A 22031-nucleotide genomic window follows, 5' to 3' on the forward strand; every position below is an offset into this window, starting at 1 on the left:
CACCTCACACATATACTATGCACATACTCATAAACCACACACACACTCATACACACTACATACACTCACACACTACACATACTCATATACCATATACACAAATACACACACTAAACACACACACATACTCACACACATTACACACACACACATACTCACACACATTACACACACACACATACACACACACATTACACACACACACTCATACACACACACTCACTCATAGTAGAGTGTTGTTTTAGTAGATTCTTCAGTCAGGGTCATGTCTTCTGCAAGATCAAAAATTTAATTATGAGATTTTCATTTACTATACCCCTCAAAACTCACCCAAAATTTGGGTTTACTTTATTATTTAAAAAGTTTTCTGTCTTAGGGTTTTACTGCTGTGAACAGACAACATGACCAAGGCAACTCTTATAAAGGAAGACATTTCATTGGGGCTGGATTACAGTTTCAGAGATTTAGTCCATTGTCATAATAGTGGGAAGCATGGCAGCATCCATGGTGCTGGAGAAGGAGATGAGTGTTCTACATCTTGATGCAAAGACAGCCAGAAGGAGACTCTCATTCCACACTAGGTGGAGTCTGAGCATAGGAGACTCAAAGCCCACTCCCACATCCTCCAGCAAGGCTGTACCTACTCCAACAAACACCTCAGAAAAATACCACTACCTGGGCCAAGCATATTCAAACCACCACACCTTCTTTATGAATTAGAGAATTTAGGCAATTACATTAATATCTTAGAAGTGGCAAATCTCCTTCATTCACCACAGACTGACTGCCTCAACTCGTGTTCTCCCAATGCCACCCTGCAGAAATGCTTTGACTACCCACAGTTCTTCGCCAGATGAAACCAATGTCCCTGGCACTGGCTCCTCTTCTCACTCAGACCTATGCCAAAGATGTAAAATTTGGTGCAGATGCTCAAGCCTTAATGCTTCAAGGTAGCATCTTTTAGCCAATGTAGTAGCTGTTACAATGGGGCCAAAGGGAAAAACAGTGATTATCAAACAGAGTTGGGAAATCCCAAAGTAACAAAAGATGGGGATCACTGTCACAAAGTCAATTGATTTAAAGGATAAGTACAAAAATATCAGAGCTAAACTTGTTCAGGATGTTGCCAATAACACAAACGAAGAGGCTGGATATGGCACCACAACTGTCTCTGTTCTGACATGGTCTATTGCCAAGGAGGGCTTTGAGAAGATCAGCAAAGGAGCTAATTCAGTGGAAATCCGGAGAAGTGGGATGTTGGCGAATGATACTGTAATTGCAGAACTTAAGAAACAATCTAAACCTGTGACAACCCCTGAAGAAATTGCTCAGGTTGCTATAATTTCTGCTAATGGAGACAAAGACATTGGGAACATCATTTCTGATGCAATGAAAAAGGTTGGAAGAAAGGGTGTCATCACAGTGAAGGATGGAAAAAACCCTGAATGATGAGCTAGAAATTATTGAAGGCATGAAGTTTGATAGATGATACATTTCCCATATTTTATTAACACATCAAAAGGTCAAACATGTGAATTCCAAGATGCCTGTTTTGTTGAGTGAAAAGAAAATTTCTAGTGTTCAGTCCATTGTACCTGCTTTTGAAATCGCTAATGCTCATCAGAAGCCCTTGGTCATAATCACTGAAGATGTTAACGGAGAAGCTCTAAGTGCACTGGTTTAGAACAGGCTAAAAGTTAATCTTCAGGTTGTAGCAGTTAAAGCTCCAGGGTTTTGGGATAATAGGAAGAACCAGCTTAAAGTTATAGCTATTGCTACTGCTAGTGCAGTGTTTGTAGAAGAGGGGTTGAATCTAAATCTTGAAGACATTTAAGCTCACGACTTAGGAAAAGTTGGAGAGGTCATTGTTACCAAAGATGATGCGATGCTTTTGAAAGGAAAAGGTGACAAAGCTAACATTGAAAAACATATTCAAGAAATCACTGAGCAGCTAGACATCACAACTAGTGAATATGAAAAGGAAAAGCTGAATGAGCGACTTGCTAAACTTTCAGGTGGAGTAGCTGTGTTAAAGATTGGAGGAATAAGTGATCTTGAAGTGAATGAGAAGAAAGACGTTACAGATGCTCTCAATGCTGCAAGAGCAGCTGTTGAAGAAGGCATTGTTCTAAGCTTACCCCTGAAAGAAGCTGAGGAAAAGGGTGATCCTGTAGGAGGACCAGCGGTCTCAATTAATATGGACTCCCGAGACTTCTCAAACACTGGACCACCAAACAGACAGCATACATCAGCTGATATGAGGCCCCCAACATACATACAGTAGAGGACTTCCAGGTCTGCGTTCATTCAGAGATGAAACACCTAACCCTCAAGAGACTGGAGGCCCCAGGGAATTTAGAGGTCAGGTGGGGGGGGCACCCACATGGGGAATGGGGTGAGGAGGAGGTGTGGGATGTGGAGAAGTCGGAGGGTAGATGGGGAGGGGCGGGCAATGGAATATGGGGTGTAAAACATAAATTACAAATAAAATTAAACTTAAAAAAAAAAGGAACCTAGCATGACTACACTCTAGAAGACCCAACAAGCAGCTGAAAGAATCAGAGGCAGATAGTTGCACCCAACCAATGGACAGAAGCAGTTGATCCCTGTTGTTGAATTAGGGAAACACTGAAAGAAGCTGAGGAGGAGGGCAACCCTGTAGGAAGACCAGCAGTCTCAATTAATCTGGACCCCCAAGATCTCTCAAACACTGGACCACCAAACAGGCAGCATACACCAGCTGATATGAGGCCCCCAGCACACGTACAGTAGAGGATTTCTGGTTCTGTGTTCATTCTGATATGATGCACACAGATATGATGATTCTGATATGGGGCCTCAAGAGATTGGAGGCTCCAGGGAGTTTAGAGGTCAGGTAGGGTGAAGGAGAGTGGGAGCACTCTCGAGGAGATGGGGTGGAGTGGGGAGGAGGTGTGGGCTGTGGAGCAGTCGGACGGTGGATGGGGGAGGGAGATAAAATATGGAGTGTAAAATAAACAAAAAAAAAATGATACAAGCACTGGGAAAAAAATTCCCTTTCATAATTCTACACTACTGTCTTCAAAAGATTACAAATCTCAAACATTATTATACTTCATTTCTGAAAAAGCCAAGAATCATTTTGAGCAAATAGAGCTGAATGGAATGGTATTATCGATTTAGAATAAAAAATTACGGTAATGTCTATAAAATACAAACATCTTCTCAAAAATACTGACTGGAACAAGTGTGACTTAAGAAGTATGCAGTCCCCACAGCAGGTCTTTAAAAGGAGTTGTGAATTTAGGAAATGAAGGAAAATGAGATTTTGTAACTTGTGATTCACGTAAAAGAGTTGTCTATGAGCCCGCGGCCTGGGGCTGAAAACAAAGCAGAACAGACAGGGCTGTTGTTAAGACTTTCCTAAGAACAGCTTGACTGTAAAGATGAAAAGAATGCAAGGACAAGCAGGGCTATCTTGTCTGAGTCAACACCACCTGGCCGGAACCTCCCCTCTGTCTACTGCCCCTTGATGCTGGTAAAGTCATACATCAACTGGTTGCTATGTGAACAAAGATAAGCCCCCAGCCCACAGGAACAAAGTCCTGATGCCCTTTTGCTGACATGTAATCATTCTGTTAATGTTTGAATAAGCCAATAGTGTGCCGCTATGCTGAATTCCACACCCCTAAGCCCCTTACCCCATAAAAACCCCTAGCTTTTGAGCCTCGTGGCCGACATCCGTTATCTCCTGTGTGGGATGCATGTCCGTCTGGAGCTCCATCATTAAAAGACCTCATGTAATTACATCAAGATGGTCCTTCGTGATTTTTTTGGGTGCACGCCAAATCGGGAATTGAGGGGTTTCCCCACTAGGTTCTATCAGAAACACATTTTAGATATCCTTATTGTTACGACTTGGATGTGGTGAAACACCACCACAGGCTGGTGTGTGTAAACACCTGCTCCTCTTCTGTTGATGTTGCTTCTCATAGCAACATCTCCTGAGGGTGGAGCTCAGCTGGAAGAAAAGTCAGGAGGTGGAGCTTAGCTGGAGGAAGTGAGTCTTGAGGAGGTGGTCTTTGATGTGTTACAATGCTTGCTCCCAAGGGTCTCTCTCCCTGCTTCCTGCTTCCCCATGCTCCACCCCACGTGTGAGTGAGCACTTCACGCTCCTGCTACTTTAGCTTGCTGTTTCACACCTTGATGGGCTATACCTTCAAACCATAAACCAAAATAAGCCCCTCTCTGCTTATGTTGCTGTCAGTCATGGATTTGATCCTAGTAACCCAGCAAAGTAATGAATACACTTTTTAAATTTTTGTTTTTAATGGGCTTGTGCTGCTCTTCAGAAGATCCAAGTTTGGTTCCCAGCACCCATGCCGGGAGGCTCATAATCATGTGTTAACTGCAGCTCTAGGCGATACGGCACTCCCTCATCCCCCACAAGCACGTGCGCAAGCGCAGGTGGACACACACACACACACACGTAATATATGTTCACTCAGATACTTAAACATTAATAATTTTAAGATTGTTTCTTTTGGTCTCTGTCTAGCTTCCCCACGTGTGGCTCACCCTTCTACTTCTGGATTGATATTAGAGTTTTCCCTAATTATCCTAGATTTCACTTGTACCCTTCTGTATCTTTTGCTTTGTTTTGTTTTCTTGTAGTTTTTATCAGGCATACAGTTGGCTCAGTGTTAGTGACTTCTACCCATGGATGCCCAGTTCCCTTGGAAAATCCCTTATTAAATGTGCAACCCTGGAGGAGCAAGGCTAAGGAGCGAGGATGGGGAGGGAATAGTAGCTGTCCTTTATTTTGTATTGCCTCTCATTATCAAGCCCTAAGGACTTCAGTGATGCCTCCTTCAGCCTTAAACCTTTCATTTCTATTTTGGCAATAGGTCTGTGGCAAACTGAACCTTTACTTTGGCTTGAAGTAAAAATGCAGTTCTTTGCTGCCCACGTTAGATTATGAGTTAGCCATGGCACATAGTATATTACTTTGCCATTTCACAAAATCTCTTTAGCAAAGGCCCCTTGCATAAATGTACACCGTTTTTGCTCTAAATCCTAAAGAATTTTCAATATGTCTGATTTATCACTGCAGTGTTTCTGATCCCACAAAATAGGATTAGAACTTGACATATTGTTCTGTCTTTCGAATAGTTCTCATTAGGCAAATAAGTAGCCAGGGTCATCCCTGGAGCACCAGGGTTCCCATTGCTATTATTTGCTCTATGTACTTTCTGAAATGGACTAATATATTCTGCAGGAGCAGAGGCTTGTGGGTGAGTAATGACAGTTATCCTCAAATAAATCAATACAATATTTCAAACACATCACATCAATATAATATTCCAGAAAAAGTTTGCCAAACTAAACACAAAATGCAGAGTAAAATATATTTGCTCATGTACTTCAGGGACCGTGATTAGATCCTGGATAAGGATATTAACTAAATAGTTATTTGTCAAGAGTTGAGCCATGTTGGGCCAAAACATGTCATCTAAACACTACATTACATTCATTCAAAACAGCACTCGGCAGCTGCAGCCAACCCAGAAGCTGCCTTGTGGCTCCCAAGTCAGTTGATTTTGGTGGCTTACCTGGTACCATGACTCAAGCCTTCATCTGCATAGGATCTAGGCATTATGCTTTTCACAGATGGATACCTTGGCCATGTGCACCCGTGGCTATTCATAGGCATCCTTAGAAAGCCCAAGAATCCCCTGGGACACTCTCAAATTCCTCCACCAGGTCTGCGATTCCTTCTGGTGGTTAATCATTCATCCCTGCCAAGACACTGAGTTCTTGGCTGTCTTTCATACCCTGGACATAAAGAGCTACAAATACTGAAGTGGTAGGCATAGTTTGTAATAAAAAGGGCATTTACTGGGTCCTCTACCCAAGGTCTCCTCCTGAGGACATTAAAATTCTAGGTAACCAGTAACCAGAAGTACGGATATGTAGATATGAAGACCATCTCTGCATCCTTATCCCTAAAAGAAACACCACGCTCTGCCATCACTCTTGGTGACACATTATGATCCTTGTCTACAGTGAAGAGGGCATATGAGAATAGCTCTATAATTTGGATACCATATATCTCCCAAAGGCCCATGTGTTTGTCTCACGGGATGGTACCTTTCAGGATAGTAGAATCTTTTAAGATAAGTCTTTATGTCATTGGCAAAGTAGCCTTGAAGGGTAAAGTATGATCTCAACTCCTTTCTCTCCTTTGCTTCCGGGTCCCGAGTTGAGGGTTTGCTCAACCACACATACTCACCATGATATTCTGCCTCTCTGCAGACCCAAAAGCAACAAGGCAACCCATCCATGAACCAGACTCTCTAAAACCACGAGCCAGAAGCCCTTCCTCTCATCAATGGAGTGTCTCAGGTATTTTGTTAGAATGATACAAAACTAACACAGTTTTAGGGGCCTCTACTCACTTCTACAAATCCAGTTTAAAAAGAAAAAAAAAAAAATCTAAGTTTAAATTTAGCAAAAAGTCCTCCATTTGTGATGCCACACGCACTGAGACAGTTTGAGTATCAATGTTGGTACAGATACTAGGTCTTGAAAGGCTTTTTTATAAACTTTGGTCTTTTCTCCACTGGTAAAATTACTAGAAAACTAACGCAAATATAGAACCTTAGGGACTTTATTGGGGTGGCAGATTATTTACTTATCATTGTTACTCTGACCAAATACTTGACAAGCAACTGAGCGCTTTTGGCTCATGAGCTGACCCACCTCCCACTAGAGTGGTAACAGAGAACTTGTCTGTTGATACAAGTGGCCTTGCTCTTGATTCTCCCTTTTGTTTGGCCACTCAGCTCCTGTTGTACTAACCCTCATAATCCTGCAGGTTTCGTCTTGGCTGTTCTCATTTTGACAGTCTTTATACTGTATCCCTGACTTTTGGTAATTGGGCACATCATTTAGCCACTAGTTTCTGTCTGACGTGCCATCAGCCCACTGAGTTCTACAAGTTTCCCTGGTAGCCAAATTGGCCTACAGAGAGCTTTCTAAACACACACATACACTAACATCAGAAGACAACTTGCAGGAATCAGCTCGCTCCTTTCACCAAGTGGGATCTAGGGATTTGAATTCGGGGCATCAGTCTTGGTGTTCCCCATCCCCTTTTCCACCCACCTCAGAAAGCCCGGCCACAAATGGGTTATTAATTTAACTATGCTTCTAGAAGCCATCCTGGGAATGAATTCTGACAATCTCCCAGGATCCTAACCATGGTGTTAAATCCTCTAACAAAGTAACGACTATGTAACCTAAGACCCCGATGGCAGGGGCAAACCATCACACTTTCTCTTCTGATCCTCTTCAGCAGTGGCACCCCTAGAATATCGCTCTGGCTCTTCCCAATGCAGGCTAATTCTTACAGCTCCTATTTTCTCAGGTCTTGAGCCTCCTTGTGTTTTGCTTAAGCTGCAAAGGCTCCAGGTTAAAAGGCCATGCTCTCTGGGAACGCCTGTGCCTGAGGGGCTCCTCATCCTTAAAGATCTTCTACAGCACCCACATGCCTCAGTCTCACCTGTCAGGGGTGCTCAGGTTTCCCAGGGTGCCCTGACCAGCGTGTGACATACTCCTCTGGACTGGAAGACACGAAAAGTCTTTTCCTATAGAGCCAGAGGTCCTCTTGCTTCCATGCATACCTCATGTCCTTCTGTACCTCTGCTGTTCTTACAAAAATAATGATCTAGAAATTGTCACCCAAATTTCTCCAAATACCCCTAATTCAGCAGTCCACTGTTCTCCCTTCGACTAAGGTTATAGTTTCCACATAAAATCCCCTAGAGTCTTGGGTTCGAATTTGGCCGCAGCTGGTGGTAGTATTTGGAAAGGCTCCTTTAGGAGGTAGTGCCCCCGATACAACCCTGTGGACCTTAAGGCCTTACAGTTCCATCCCATTTCCTGTTCTGCTTCTTGACTATTGATGAAATATGACAAACTGCTCTATGGTCCTACCACACCTTCCCTGCCATGACAGACTAAATCCTTCTGGAACCGGAAGCCAAAATAAACCCTCTCTTCCTGAGTTGCTCTGGTAAAAGGATACTGTCACAGCAGCAGAAGAGAAGCTGAGCTGACCACTAAGCACAATATCCTAAGTCACTATTAATACAAGGAGGAAGCAGACACCTGTGCCCAGACCGTCAGGTCTCCATTTATCACTGAAGATGGGTCGACACTACTTATCTTTGTGGCACGTAATTCATCTCAGATTACTATACCAACATTAGGTCAAAACTCATTATAATGTTTATAGAAAAATACTTAAATGTTTTCCAAAATAAGTTGATGAAACAAGAACTCAGTATCAAAAGTACTCAAGTATAATACTAAATTTATTTTAAAATGAGATTCTCTGGGTGAAGCATCACCAACACTAGTCCTGCCTGCCATTATGTGGATGAAAACAGCTAGACTTCTGTCAGTGAGACAGTAACAAGCACTGGACATACATTGTAAGAAAATGGTGAACATGGCAACCACTAATGCAGACGTGAACATTACACAGCATGAAGTCAGTGAAAAATTGAACATGACTCTCACTGTATGGATTAAAATAAGAAAAAGAATATGGTAATTTTACCCATTACACTTTGTAAAATCAGAGACATAAATTTATAAGCAGTGCCTTTAATAAAGACGGTAATTTAATTTCAAATAAATATATTTCCTTTCTATTCCTTTATTATGTATTTTATTATGTTTCTAGCTGGCAAAACCCACCAGATTATTGAACTCAGTAATAATCCAATCCATGATACTCCATCTGTCTTACATTTAACTCACTTTACGTACACTACAAGTTCACACAGCAGTCCCTATAAAACTGCTAGAACCTCCCGAGCCCAGTGTGACTAGCCTTTTGGACAAAGCAAGGGAGGGTACGTCTGAGCATCCTCATGATTCAGCCTGCTCTTCCCACAAATGCCAACAAGGGGCAGCTCCTAGTTCTCCTGCTCCTCGTAGTGAGCATAGCCACTGGCATAGGTCCTTCCTAAATTCAAGTTATTGAACAGATCTGATGACTCAGCATCTGAGTCCTTCCCATCTTCTTCCTCTTCATCCTCTGCTTCATCCTCCTCCTCCTCATCATCATGGTATCCAGGATCTCCATACTTGTCCGACGACAGGTTCTTCCAGTAAGCATCATACCCAGAGGCTCCATCTCCTTCTTCTCCTCCAGTCTGCCTGCCAAATTTCAAGGAGCGTGCTACAAAAGACAGTCACATCCACGTCATCAGCCAGTGCCAACGCTCACGAATCCCACGGCCATGTGATACACTGTTACAGTGGTGCTTACTATCAAATGAAAAGGGAAGCATTCTCCTCATTCCTCACAGAAATCTAGACAACATCATCACAAATAACTAAGGCAAACAGCAAACCTCAGTATATTTCTTATATCAAATTGAAAAACAGTACCACCCATTTTTCAAAGCTATAAAACCCAACTTGCTTATGACAATACATTTATCTTTTCAAACAAAGGCAGAGCTCATAAATATGTGTGTATGTGTATACACACACCACAAACACACACACACAAAGTAGAGAAAAAGATAAATGTAGTCTAAGCATGAAAGCCAACCACTCCATTGGTATCCTACGAGAAGCCTTACTTGACATGCTAAGATCCTTTGTCTCCTGTGTTTCATGCCCACATTTAGGGCAAGGAGGTTGTTTCCCTTTTTCTTGCTTAAACACTTTGCTCCTTGTATGTTCATCACAGAAACAAGCCTATACAAGAAAAGCAGAAATAAGGCAATATTTAATGTAAATATAAAACTATACTATCCAGAATTGCAAGAAAATGTGAAGATCGTTTTGAGTAAGGAAGAGTTAAGAGTTGTACTGGGATTGCTCTCGATTTCAATTTCTTACAGGGAAATGGACTTTGCCAGGACTCCTCTGAAACAGGTCCTAACACAAGGCAGACACTGATACAGATAATGACATAAAAAGTGGCCTATCGACTTGTTTATATTTGAGGGTTTTGATAACAAAACAGTGGGTAGTTCACCTTCAGAGTACACCATCACCCAAGTAAGGGGAGGAGAGGCAATTTCAAAGTCCTAGGTATTGAGAAAAAAGAGAGGGCCATTGAACAACATGGAGTCTTAGCTGACATTGCAAGGTCAACAGGGTAAAGTGAGCAAAGACAGACAGACATGCTCTAAGCAGCAGAACAGAGCATTCTGTAGTACTCACACAGAACCAGGAGAGAAATAGGACATGGACAAGAAAGGTTACAAAGAAGAGAAGTATTTCTGAGATAAATGAGTGATCTATCTAGTGATCTCTGAACAACAAAAATACTGTAGGTGATAGCCAAAGGAAACATGGAAATCCTCACCATGAATACTCTTCTAAGCAGGTACAACTGAACTCACAGCCCCAGGACTCAGCTCACAATGTTCTCCACAAATATGAGGCGTAAGAAACACCAAGCTGGGACCATGGGAGCATGTAATAGAGGTAACTACTACAAGAAAAGTGGAAACCCACTAAGTTACCAACTGCCATGCCACAATCTGAAAGCTAAAAGAATAAGTCAGATATGGCATTCCAGGCCACATACCCCAAAACTCAGGAGGCAAAAGCAGAAGAATTACTGTGAATTCAAGGCCAGCCCAGACCTCACAGCAAGACCTAGTGTCAATTAATTAACTAGCTCATTAATTAATTTAAGAAAACAAAAAGCCACATAAGTTTTAAGTTCCACATATATTAGCGCTATAAGTATCCAAGAGCTGAAGCAAGAATACAGAGACTCAAATCAAACTAAATGAGGCAGTAAGCAGACATACCTTACAGCGGAGACATGAATGCTGGCCAAGTCGATTGCAGGAAACACCTGTGGGAGACAAGACTCGTCTTAACATCCTGTCAGATCCTCGGCCTTGCATATTTATTTCTGCCATTTCTTGTATCGGTGGATGCTCACTCAACTGAATCACAATGAACAAGTCAGCTGCTGACCTACACGGTTCAAGTACTATAAAACACACAAAGCACCCAGGCTTCCTCCACAGATAACTTTATTTTTGTCCTATACATTCTGCCAAAGCCTAAAATGGGGGTAGGTCAGCATTTAATGCAATGCTAGAGAGGAACTAAGAGTAGGATCACATACTTAAAGGCATTGAGAAAGGGAAGGAGAGGCTGAGCTTGGTTGGTACAGGAAACCAGAAGGTGAAAATGCCAGCTGGTACACAGGACCAGGAATGTTACAAGAACAGCAATGTCTGATCAAGGCCACAAAATGAAGGGCTCATCCGGTATACCACTATTATCCCCAGAGAAAAATCCAGCACGAAGGTTTGGAGGTTTTTTCCCCATAAACAAAATATACACACCATACAACACACTAAGAGGTAGCATTAAAAAAATTTATTCCTTTTAATTAAGTTTCACATTTTCACTATTCAGAATCCTAGGTACCAAAACAGATAGCAAAAGAACTTACATTTAAATGTTTCTGCTTCTAAAACTTGGCAGCTGGCTTGATGCTCAAACTGGTCATCTTCACAGAGAAAATTATGGCAAAACGAACAGCTGAATATTCTTCCTCCTGTGAGAGTAAAATAAAACCCACAAGTGTAATATGGCAAACTTAGTAACTTTAAAAATCCTTATCCATATAACTTGTCAAAGACAGCAACTAAATTCAGCAGCACGTCAAAACTGTGTAGCAGCAGCTAACAGAGAACCACTGATGTACTTCAAACTGAACCATTAAACTGTGGGTCTCCATTCTCTCCTGCCAGCCAACTTTACAGAGCAGGAACAGTCTTGAGAGAGGAGCCTGTCCTCCCCCAAACTGCCCTCTCTTCCTTCCTGGGTGACTAGCACCAGCACTTATTAATACTGCTGGGACAATCCCCTTCCAACCAAACTGATTGCTGAAACTGTACCAGAGGTTAAAGATCTGAACGTATCTATGTGGAGAGAGTAAGCAATTGAGCATTTACTCGTAACTAAGACACATTTGCACCTCATCACTCACCATGGTCCCATACCCCTCGCTCACATTCCACACACTCTGCATCTGTGAGTGGGCAGGCACAGGCATGGGTGCTAAGACACTTCCTCCCATGGCAAACCCAAGCTTCGCAGAAGTCACATATTGCACCCTGCAACAAAGAAACAAGAGCTCCAGATCAGCTACCACAGGACCACTGCAAACACTAAGGCTGTTACAAAACGAAGGACCAAAACACAGCAAGTAGGGGCTACTCGCTCTGACTTGTGAGATCAGGTATAGGAGACCTTCCATCTATCTCTCCTCCATCAGTTAGGAATCTAGCAATAAAGAGGGGCTCTCAACTACGCAATCCCGAAGATGTTAAGGCACAGAACTCACAATACACAGCAAAGGGCTCAGGGAAAACACCAAAGGATGGTTGAGTTGCCTTCCTACTCACCCCACACAAGGACATGGAAGGGTAGCAAATGGTTAGTTATCAGCACAGAAAGAGAGAGCAGGCATAGGACTCATGCCTGAGAACAAAGTTCTATCCCAGGGAAAATCCAGACTAGGGAAATTACCATAAACAATACACATAAAACTACTATTACTGGGGCTGGAAAGATGGCTCAGAGGTTAAGAGCACTGTCTGCTCTTCCAAAGGTCCCAAGTTCAAATCCCAGCAACTACATGTTAGCTCACAACTTTCTATACTAGGATCTGATGCCCTCTTTTGGCATGTGGGTGTATACACAGATAGAGTGCTCATGAACATAAAATGAAACAAAAGAGTATTATTTTCCTCAAAGGATGTAATTTGGACACGAAGCATAATAAATAACACTGCAGAATATAGCAAAACCATAGCTCATACTTAAAATACCAGCTTCTAGTGAAGAACAAAATATATCAAATAATCCACCTATTTTTATTTATGACACTAAAATTTTTATTTTTTATTTATTTATTTATGACACTAAAATCCTATCAAGAAAAGGTAATATATAACTAATATATACTTTTTTATCATATTTAATATTTAAACCTTAAATTCTTTTGAACTTTATTTAACCACCAAAAGACTAGAATGTTAATGAAGGTCTTATAAATTCAGGAAATTTATGTTGTGAAGTCTATTTAACATTTTAGAAAGGCACATGGTTCCTTTATTTGAATAGGCAACTACAATCACACAGAAAGCACCATCATTGGGTTGGGGTGATGCTACAAGCTTCATTCCTCCTGGCTAGCTCTCATGGTGCTAGACAATGCTACGTACTCTGCCAGAGGAGAAAGTGATCATCAATCTTACCCAGATGCAAATCCTAAAAGCTACAACCATGACACCTCTTAGAAAGATATGCCCCGATACAACAGTGGCATGGACATTTGGGAACTGATTTAAAACCTCCTCCAGAAGATGTAACTCATGCCTGGCACTATTATTAGGATCAAGAACCTGTGGCTCCATCAGTCATAGGTTGTTGGAGACCATACCGTAAGAAAGTAGGCCTTTCACAGTTTCCCACCCAAACAAGCCAAATGGCCTTGTATTAAGGAGCTGGTCACCCCCTCCTCCCTATTATTAACTTTCTGTTCAGGATCATGCCATGTGTCAATAAGTGGATCCTTTTCATCTCACCTAGACATGATTATGTCTAGTTTTAAGATACTATAAGGCATTTATTAAGTTCTTTGACATCCAAATTTCAAAATTCTTAAAAATAAAAGTATGATTTAAATAATGTGCACAGGGGTATAATTTCTCCCCTTCTTTGTTTTTAAGAAGATAGAGTTTTTAAAGTTCCACAATACCTCGTCTTTAAGAATTATTAAATTGTTGACAAAACATCTTAAATACTTGACTGTTATAGTCAGTTTTAATATAACATGGGCAGAGATTAATTACACTTTCAATTGTTTCTCTTGAAGAGCAGTTGTAACTAGAATGCTTGAAAAGTTATTAATAGTCACATGTGCATAATTTATTTATTTATTAATTAGAAATAAGAGCATTCATTTGCAGCAATTGATTAAGTATAGGTCCTCAAGAATTAATACCATTATGTGAAAACAGGTAGGAACTGAGGACACCAGGAGCAAAGTTTTTACAATTTGACATGCACATTCTCTAAAAATACCAAAATATTATCTTAAACCATTACTATTTTGAATATATAAAGAACGAGATTATATAGCCAATTTTTTAAAGTACAATGAGCACGTTCAACTATTCTTTGTTTCATGGGGTAATAAGGAGTTCTAGTTTTATGTTTGATGTCAAATTCTTTACAAAATGAAGTAAAATTCTTGCTAGAATAGGATGCCCCGTTATCTGTCTTAATAAGTTTAGGCAATCCCATAGCATTAAAGGCTTGTAGGCAATGATCAGTTACATTTTTAGAGGCCTCTCCTGTATGCAGAGAAGCAAAAGGAAATCCTGAACAAGTGTCAATACAAACATGTACATATTTTAATTTTCCAGATTCCGCATAATGAGTTACATCCATTTGCCAAATATGATTAGGCATAAGACTTCGTGGATTAACTCCTAAATGTGGCACTGGAGATAATGTAATACATTTAGGACATTGTTTTTTTTTTTTTCCCCTTTTCGAGACAGGGTTTCTCTGTGTAGCCCTGGCTATCCTGGCACTCACTCTGTAGACCAGGCTGGCCTCGAACTCAGAAATTCGCCTGCCTCTGCCTCCCAAGTGCTGGGATTAAAGGCGTGCGCCACCACTGCCCGGCAGGACATTGTTTTACAATATCTGGCTCTTTGCCAAAATAAGTTAGTGCCTGCTTCTTTCCAAGGATAACCGTATGAGCTACTGCTTCATAATATGGCAAGATATTACGTTTAGGAGAAATCCTCGAATGTATCCACATTAGAGGAGACTTTTGCTATAACAATCCTGTAGGCATATGAATTGTATTAAAAATTAACAGATGTAAAGGCAGAGAGTAATCTATGTGAGTGACAAATTGTTCTTTAATAGCTTTTTCCACTTGTTGTAAGGCCAGCAATCCTTCTGAGGTTAAAGATCTAGGGGAGGTTGAATCAGAACTCCCTTTAAGACTATCAAACAAAGGCTTTAACTCCCTTGTAGTATGCTTTAAATAGGGGCGAAGCCAATTAATATCACCTAACAATTTTTGAAAATCATTCAAAGTCCTTAAGATTACTATTATTCTGCTAATCCAACACAGAATTAAAGAGACTCTTAGTGACTTATTGCTGTATCCACAGATCAGCCTGTCTCTCAAACCTCATCAGAGGAACTTCTTTCCTTACAATACATGGTAATTAACATACAGCAAGATGTCTACAACAGACCCTCTCTCCAAGGATCAGGGATCTCTAACAAAGCCAGGATGTGAGAGCCAGTGATGGTAGAGGACTATGAGACACAATGGGGCAGTTGCACGTAGAAATCATAGCAACTTTGACACAATGCACAGACAACCTGTGCAGGATGCTCAAAGCCAGCATTATCCCAGCATAGAGATATGAACAAAAAGTCACTCCCCTGTTGGTAGACCTGATAGGCAGCTGGGACAGGATCAGTTTTCTTTGACAGTGTAATTCCTGGTTGGCTGACCAAGCTCTAAGGTAGGCACTACATCTAATAGTATTTGGACAAAATTAATTGGACTCAATAAGTTAAAATAGTATAAAATACAATTTTCTTAAAAAAGAACACAAAGTTGGGTGGCTAGAGATGGGGATAGATCTGGAAAGAGGTAGAAGTCAGTACGGTGGAAATACAGTATATGAACTTTTCTAGGAATTAGTAAAACTTATTTTTAAAACACATTAAAATATGGGTTAAAATGACTTAATCTTATCTTTGGAAACCTTCTACACTAAGAAATGAAAAGCAGCTTACCACCATAGCAAGGCCAGTACTGTACACACCAGCATGCTTGATGACACAGTCTGAAGACTTCATCATACACTTTGTTTTTCCTGGTTAAAAAGGATGTACATATACACTATTAGCCCTGCACATCAGTACATACAGAAAGTGTTCACTAGTTCCCCTCTGATCTAACTTAAGTGCCTATGGAAATAGTGTTTCCAAAAATTTAAAAATGAAAGCAGTTATTTTTCCACTTACATAAATAAAAAATTATATCTCATTACCTTAGTCAGATCTTGAGAGATTAGAAATGTATTAATCCATAAAAGTTTTTACACAATAATTTATATGGAACATGCTAATTCATGCTTGTAATAAAAACACAAGTTCCAGGCTATGCACTGTAATTCGATGATCATTTTGGCAGTTTCAAATCTTATGAAATTCAAGTGAATTAAATAAAACATTGCAAGAACATGCTTTAAAATGAATTTTATATTCATAAATCACAATACAAACTGCCTGGCTTGGACATACAAGTTATTTCTTGCCACATACTATCAAAAGGCACAGTGAATGGTTACAGAGCCTAATTGTTGCACTTAAGTTTATTCATATATAAAAATCACCACGGAGCCTGAAATGTTCACCTACGAGTTACCAAGCCCCATCTGGCCAGAATCTGCTTATCAGACAGTATGTCAAGATTAGTGATGACATATTAGCTGCCCATCAGACTGCAGAGTGGAACACAAGACAAACAGAAGATGCCTGGTTTACCAGCATCTTGTTTCCTGAGAAGCAGAGTTAGATAACAGGAAAAGAAGAAAAAGTGGGCACAGTGCAGTCGCTACCCAGCTGTTCCATGTCTAACACAAAGTGAAAGGCTGCAATGAAAAATGCATCTGGACACAGCTTTCTAAAGTCCAAACCAGAGACACTGACCATGCAGGGGTTGCCTTCTCCCTGCCCACAAGCTTGTCTCTCAGCCGACATCCACTTGCATATAGTACGGCAACGGCTGTTGAGTCTCTCTTCTCCACTAGCTGTAGAACTGAATAAGCGACTCCTGGAAAACTAGAACTACACTAGAAATATTCCACATGTTGCCCTAACACTAACCTGCAGCTCTGTACAAGCACATATCAATGGCACCCCAAAGGTCCCACTGAAACCATCCCCTCCTAAGTAGAAAGAATGATTTGTTTGAGCAGAAAAGCTTAGGGTAAATCTGGAGTGAAGTAGATTAGGTTCCCTAAGCCAAGTCTCCATGAAGACAGCAGAAATCACAAGATGAGAGAGACATGGCAAAACCTGCCACAGTCTTGGTGTAAGTGTGCTTTGCAATCAGACGTGTAAGGAGGCTCTTAGGAAACACCAGTTTTTCTTCTCTAGGAAACAACATTCAGTTTTATTTACAATTTAGGGAAATGGCTCCACCTATACTTGGTAACTGCCACACAGATATTTGATTGATAAAGACATGCCTTCATGGTTGTATACTTACCACACTGTGCACAAATTGGTAACTTCTGAACAGAATTACAAAAATAGCAAAATGCTCTATTCTTCTGCCGCCTTGTCATGTAAAACAAAAATTTTAAATAGGGTCAATTTCAGATAAAGTATGAGACTAATTTATCCCTGTGCTAGTTAGTTTTTAATGAACTTGACATAAACTAGAGTATCTGAGAAGAGGGAGCCTCACCAGACTGGAGCGTGGCCAATGTCTGCAGAGCATTTTCTCAGCTGCTATTTGATGGAGGAGGCCCTACTGCACTGTGGCAGTGCCACCCTGGCAGGAAGTCCTGGGTTGTGTACGAAGGGTAGCTAAACCTGAGTCTGGAACAAGCCAGTAAGCAGCATTCCTCCACCATCTCTGCATCAGTTCCAGCCCCAAGGTTCTTGCCTTGCACTCTTACCGTGGCTTCCCTCATCAATGTAAGATGGAATGAATCCTTTCCTCCCCAAGTGTTATAGCACAGCAACAGAAAGCACACAGGGACAATTTCATACAGGAAGAAAAAGAAAATTTACCTCTGACATTTGTCGCATTCCTGTAAAATTTAAAGCATAACATTAATTTCCTGCTAGCTGAAAATGGAACATTTACTTATATCATAAAGACTCAAATTAAACTATAAGAGGTTCTACATTCCAATTCCAGCTCAGCCTGTGTGTACAAGTTCTTGTACATACTCCACTAGCAAAAGTAAACAAAAAACTTATACTCTGTGATCAATGATGGGAAAAAAGCCATATTACAAAAAAAGTTAAAATATACTAGATTCCCTTTTGGTTGTTTTAACGAAAGCAAATACTACAGAAAACAGACAAATTCCTGCTCAATTTTCTATTTTAATTAAAAAAACATCTGATCTGCCAATATTGTGTTCGTGCTAGAAATAAAGGACAGGAAATACTAAAGATCACAGTATGTCCATTTAAGCGGGGTTCGAAGTTCTCCAGTCTGTCACTCTCTGGAGCCAAGACACCGCTGCTCAGCCTTTCTCCAACATGTCCAGGCCTCTTCTCTCCAGACCTTACTGACTCTGCTCCTTTCCCTTTACTGAAATACCAAGATCTACTCCATGACGTGCATATATGCACGCCAGTCACTGTTTTGTCTGCCAGCACTCCTCTTTTCTCAAAAGAACCTGACATTCAACAACACAGTCCCCTCTGTCACATCTGTACCATGACATCTGACCTGTACACCATAAATCAGTCCTGGGGCAAAAAAAGGACACGAGTCCAACCTATGAGAAATCTTTGTCTGTGTCCTCCACAATACGAGATGTGATCAATACAAGCACGCAACCAGAAACCAAGAAGCTGAACAAATAAAGCCCGGCAATCCTCCAGAGCAAAAGGAGCCAAAGAAACAAGAGCAGAGGGTGGCCCAAGGCCTACCTGTCCCCAAGTCTTAGCTCCTTTCTTCTTCCCACTACTTGGAGGGACTATTGTAGTGAGGTGCTTCTCCCTAAGTTAAATTGTTTCTGTTATTCATAAACAAATGAGTCCTACGTAGTACACACTAGGGAATCCTATAAACATACAAAAGAGGGAGGTGTGCCATCTGCCATCATCTGCCATTATTGGTGCGCCCAGAGTCCCAGGCAGAACACTCGGTCCCCTGAATGATAAACATTTGCTAAATTAAGTCATGAAAATGAAGTATTTAAAAACAATCTGACTTTCTCAAGACTAGCAATTAGTTAAGAACATGGGAAATGTCTAAAACTCAGGGTACTCAGTAAATGGGGACTGGCTAGGAGAAAATGATCAAAACTGAGCTAAAGAATATATTATTAAAAAAACTGGAGCCTCCCACTCAGTTCCTGTCATCCATTCACCTTCAACATCTATTGTCACCAGTAAGTCATGATACGCCAGGCTTGATAATACATACTCTAACAACAATTAAAAAAAATCATTGTTACTTAGTAAAATACTGAGGACGCCTCTAACAGGTTCTTCCCAGGGGCACACCATAGTTGATCATGTTTTGTAGGTACTTATATATGGTACTACACAGTCCTTCATTCAACCACCTGCCATTGCTTTACAAAGCTCTCACCATTGAAGCATTGCATGGGTGTTTGGCTAGGTCGACAGTACTTCTTGATGCTCGCAGTTGTTTCTCACGTTCTCGGCGATTCTCTGCCTTCTTCCTCGCACCAGTCTTTTTCTTCGGCATGTTCCCTTCTTTCTAAACAAGAAAACAGGAAAGCTATAATTGATGCATTCAGTCACACAGCATTTATACGTTCCTTAAATATTAAATCAGTCTTTCAATTTTAAATGCACCTCATCCCATCTGAAGCCCTTAGCAACATTACACACACATTATTCCAGCTGCAGGCTCCTAAACTAAGGCCCTCCTCTGGGCCTCCAAACAACTCTCACACAACATAAGCATCAAGGACCTCAACCTAACATCTAGAGTAGTTGTTTTCTCACCCTAATTATTCTCTTCACTCAAAAAAAAAAAAAAAAACCTATTATGCACCATTAGTAAGACTAAAAATATTTGTTTTGTACCAAGTTGAAATAACCATTTTGAGCTGTACAGTCCCAGCCCTAATGCTGTCGACATACAGTATTATACAGTACACTGTCACCTACATGGTATCAAAACAAATATCTAGCAACCCAAGGCCTGACTGCAAACAAACCCATTTTCTCTTAAGAGACTAAGGTACTACAGTCGCTTTCGCTGCCTGTCCCTCGTGCCTAGATGCAACAGTTTTAACAAGTCAGATGCTTTGGAATTTGTTTCCCACACAGACATCAAACCTTACAAAGCTGGTTTTCAGCACTCAGAAAAACTACAACAGAGACAACCAGGCTTCTGTGTTCTCACTCTGGTGCCCAATCCTTTCGGACAGGGCAGTCTTCAGAGCTAATCAGTGGTTAATCACGCTGGCCACGCCACGGGGCCTTCCATCAGTGTTTAAAAGGGAAGTCTGGGGCATGTGGCTGAGTGGCCACGGGTGACCGTGGATGCATTCTGTACCCACTAAGACATCTCAGACCTATTTTTTTTCCTCGAATCTATTTGTGCCGACGAGGAGAGATTTCTTTGAGCTCAAGCTTAGATCCTGGTGACAGCAGAGCGACATTGGGTTCCAGGTTCTGGGAGGCCAGGAGGCAGGGGCGCGGGAAGAGCCACGCGGCTCGCGACCCGCCAGCAGCCCCAGGGCCCCTCACGTTCTCCCGACCCACCCACGTCGCGCGGCCTCACGGGGACGCGCCGCTCACCGCAGTGGCTGAGGACGCAGAGGAGAGGGCGAGCCGCGAGCTAGAACGGCAGAAGCAGCCCGTTTCCAACAGTGGGAGCGAGACCGGATATCCTGCTACGTCAGAGCGCCCTGGTTGAACACGTCAACCGGAAGAGTCCCGCATGCTCCGCCCCCTCCTGGGGGGGGGAGCACCGGCCTTCCCGGAAGTGGACTTGCTAGGATGGAAAGAGGCTCCAGCAATGCAAAGAAAGTAGAGATCAGAGAGCTGCCGCATCTCAAGGCCTCTGCTATGTCATTCTGATTTTATTATTTAACTCAGAGAACTAAAAAGTCCAAAAGGAAAAGAAAGACGAGCCCACAAAAAGTTTTGAGAGGGGGAAAAAGAACTTTGCTAGCAATTTTTTACCTGACTCTTCTGAAATCCTTTTCCTTTCTGGGAGCCTGACAAGCCTCACATAGCACATTTTTATTTTTTGTTGTTATTTTCTGAGACATAATGAATGGAAGCCTGGCCTTGAAGCCACGACTCCCTTACCTCTGTCTCTCAGCGCTAGGATTATAGGCGTGCTCACTGGATACTGCAGGGCCCCCCACTCCCCCCCCCTGCCTTTTCTTTTCTTTTTTTTTTTTTTTTTTACGTCTCACAACACTGAGTTCGGAGGTGTCTTGCTTGGCCTCTGCTGTGTGCATTCTGTTCCATTGTGAGCAAATCCTCCCACGTTCTCTGCTTCTCCTGGGAGGCTGAGATCTAACTATGCTTCCGTACAAGACTGTTTGCTTTAAATAACACTGAAGGTAAATGTTCCACTCTCACTCCCGCCTTGCCTTTGGGGAGGAAGTTCTTGACTTTACTCTCAGTACTGCATGCGATTATCACTTATTGCCTGTCACCTTCTATACTTGAGTTATATCTGTGTTATATCCACCACATTTTTTAAATATTTTTTTAAATTTACATTTCAAATGTTTTTCCCTTTCCAGGTCTCCCCTCCGGAAACTCCCTATTCCATCCCCCTCCCTCTGCCTCTTTGAGGGTGCTCCCCTATCCACCCACTCCTGGCTTCCAGCCCTTGTATTCTCCTACACATCAAACACCCTCAGGGCCAAGGGCCTCTCCTCCCACTGATGTCCAACAAGGCCATCTTCTGTCTTTTACCACATTCACATCCCAATGGAAGACAACTCGTTTTGCGCTCTCTCTCTCTCTCTCTCTCTCTCTCTCTCTCTCTCTCTCTCTCTCTCTCTTTCCAACCCCTTCTATTATCACCTTTGCTACACTCCAGGAATTCGCTTTCATAACCACACCTCAAGCCTCTCTCTAAAGAGAGCTCTGTTTTGTCAATGAAATCTGAATGTCTTGGCTTACTAGGCTCCTACCCTGTCCTCTGTTCTGTATTCTCTTGGTTAGTCATCCTTTTCAGTTTTTTTTTTCTG

The 22031-nt window shown here is 41.7% G+C and overlaps 1 protein-coding gene and 1 pseudogene across 1 annotated transcript; one reads left to right on the forward strand and one right to left on the reverse strand.

The window, feature by feature from the left end:
- Positions 1–823: 823 nt before the first annotated feature.
- LOC110300863 lies at positions 824–4925 on the forward strand (annotated as a pseudogene).
- A 3414-nt stretch (positions 4926–8339) lies between these two features.
- On the reverse strand, positions 8340–20714 carry Znf330 (zinc finger protein 330). Its single transcript, XM_021169856.1, has 10 exons — positions 20617–20714; positions 19433–19564; positions 17890–17909; positions 17360–17430; positions 15880–15959; positions 12029–12155; positions 11489–11593; positions 10830–10876; positions 9642–9759; positions 8340–9232 (listed from the first exon to the last, which is right to left on the reverse strand). The coding sequence occupies exons 2-10, from the start codon at positions 19550–19552 to the stop codon at positions 8967–8969; spliced, it is 954 nt and encodes a 317-aa protein (XP_021025515.1). The 5' UTR covers positions 19553–19564; positions 20617–20714; the 3' UTR covers positions 8340–8966.
- Positions 20715–22031: the final 1317 nt, after the last annotated feature.

Source organism: Mus caroli, chromosome 8 (assembly GCF_900094665.2).
Source record: "Mus caroli chromosome 8, CAROLI_EIJ_v1.1, whole genome shotgun sequence".
NCBI lineage: Eukaryota > Metazoa > Chordata > Mammalia > Rodentia > Muridae > Mus > Mus caroli.

Coding starts and splice junctions, on each gene's coding strand:
- Znf330 (XM_021169856.1), bottom strand. CDS start 19,552: ATGCCGAAGAAAAAGACTGGTGCGAGGAAGAAGGCAGAGAATCGCCGA. Junction 11,594..12,028: donor GCGAGGGGTATGGGACCATG/GTGAGTGATGAG, acceptor TTACTCTCACAG/GAGGAAGAATATTCAGCTGT. Junction 9,760..10,829: donor ATTCATGTCTCCGCTGTAAG/GTATGTCTGCTT, acceptor TTTCTTGTATAG/GCTTGTTTCTGTGATGAACA.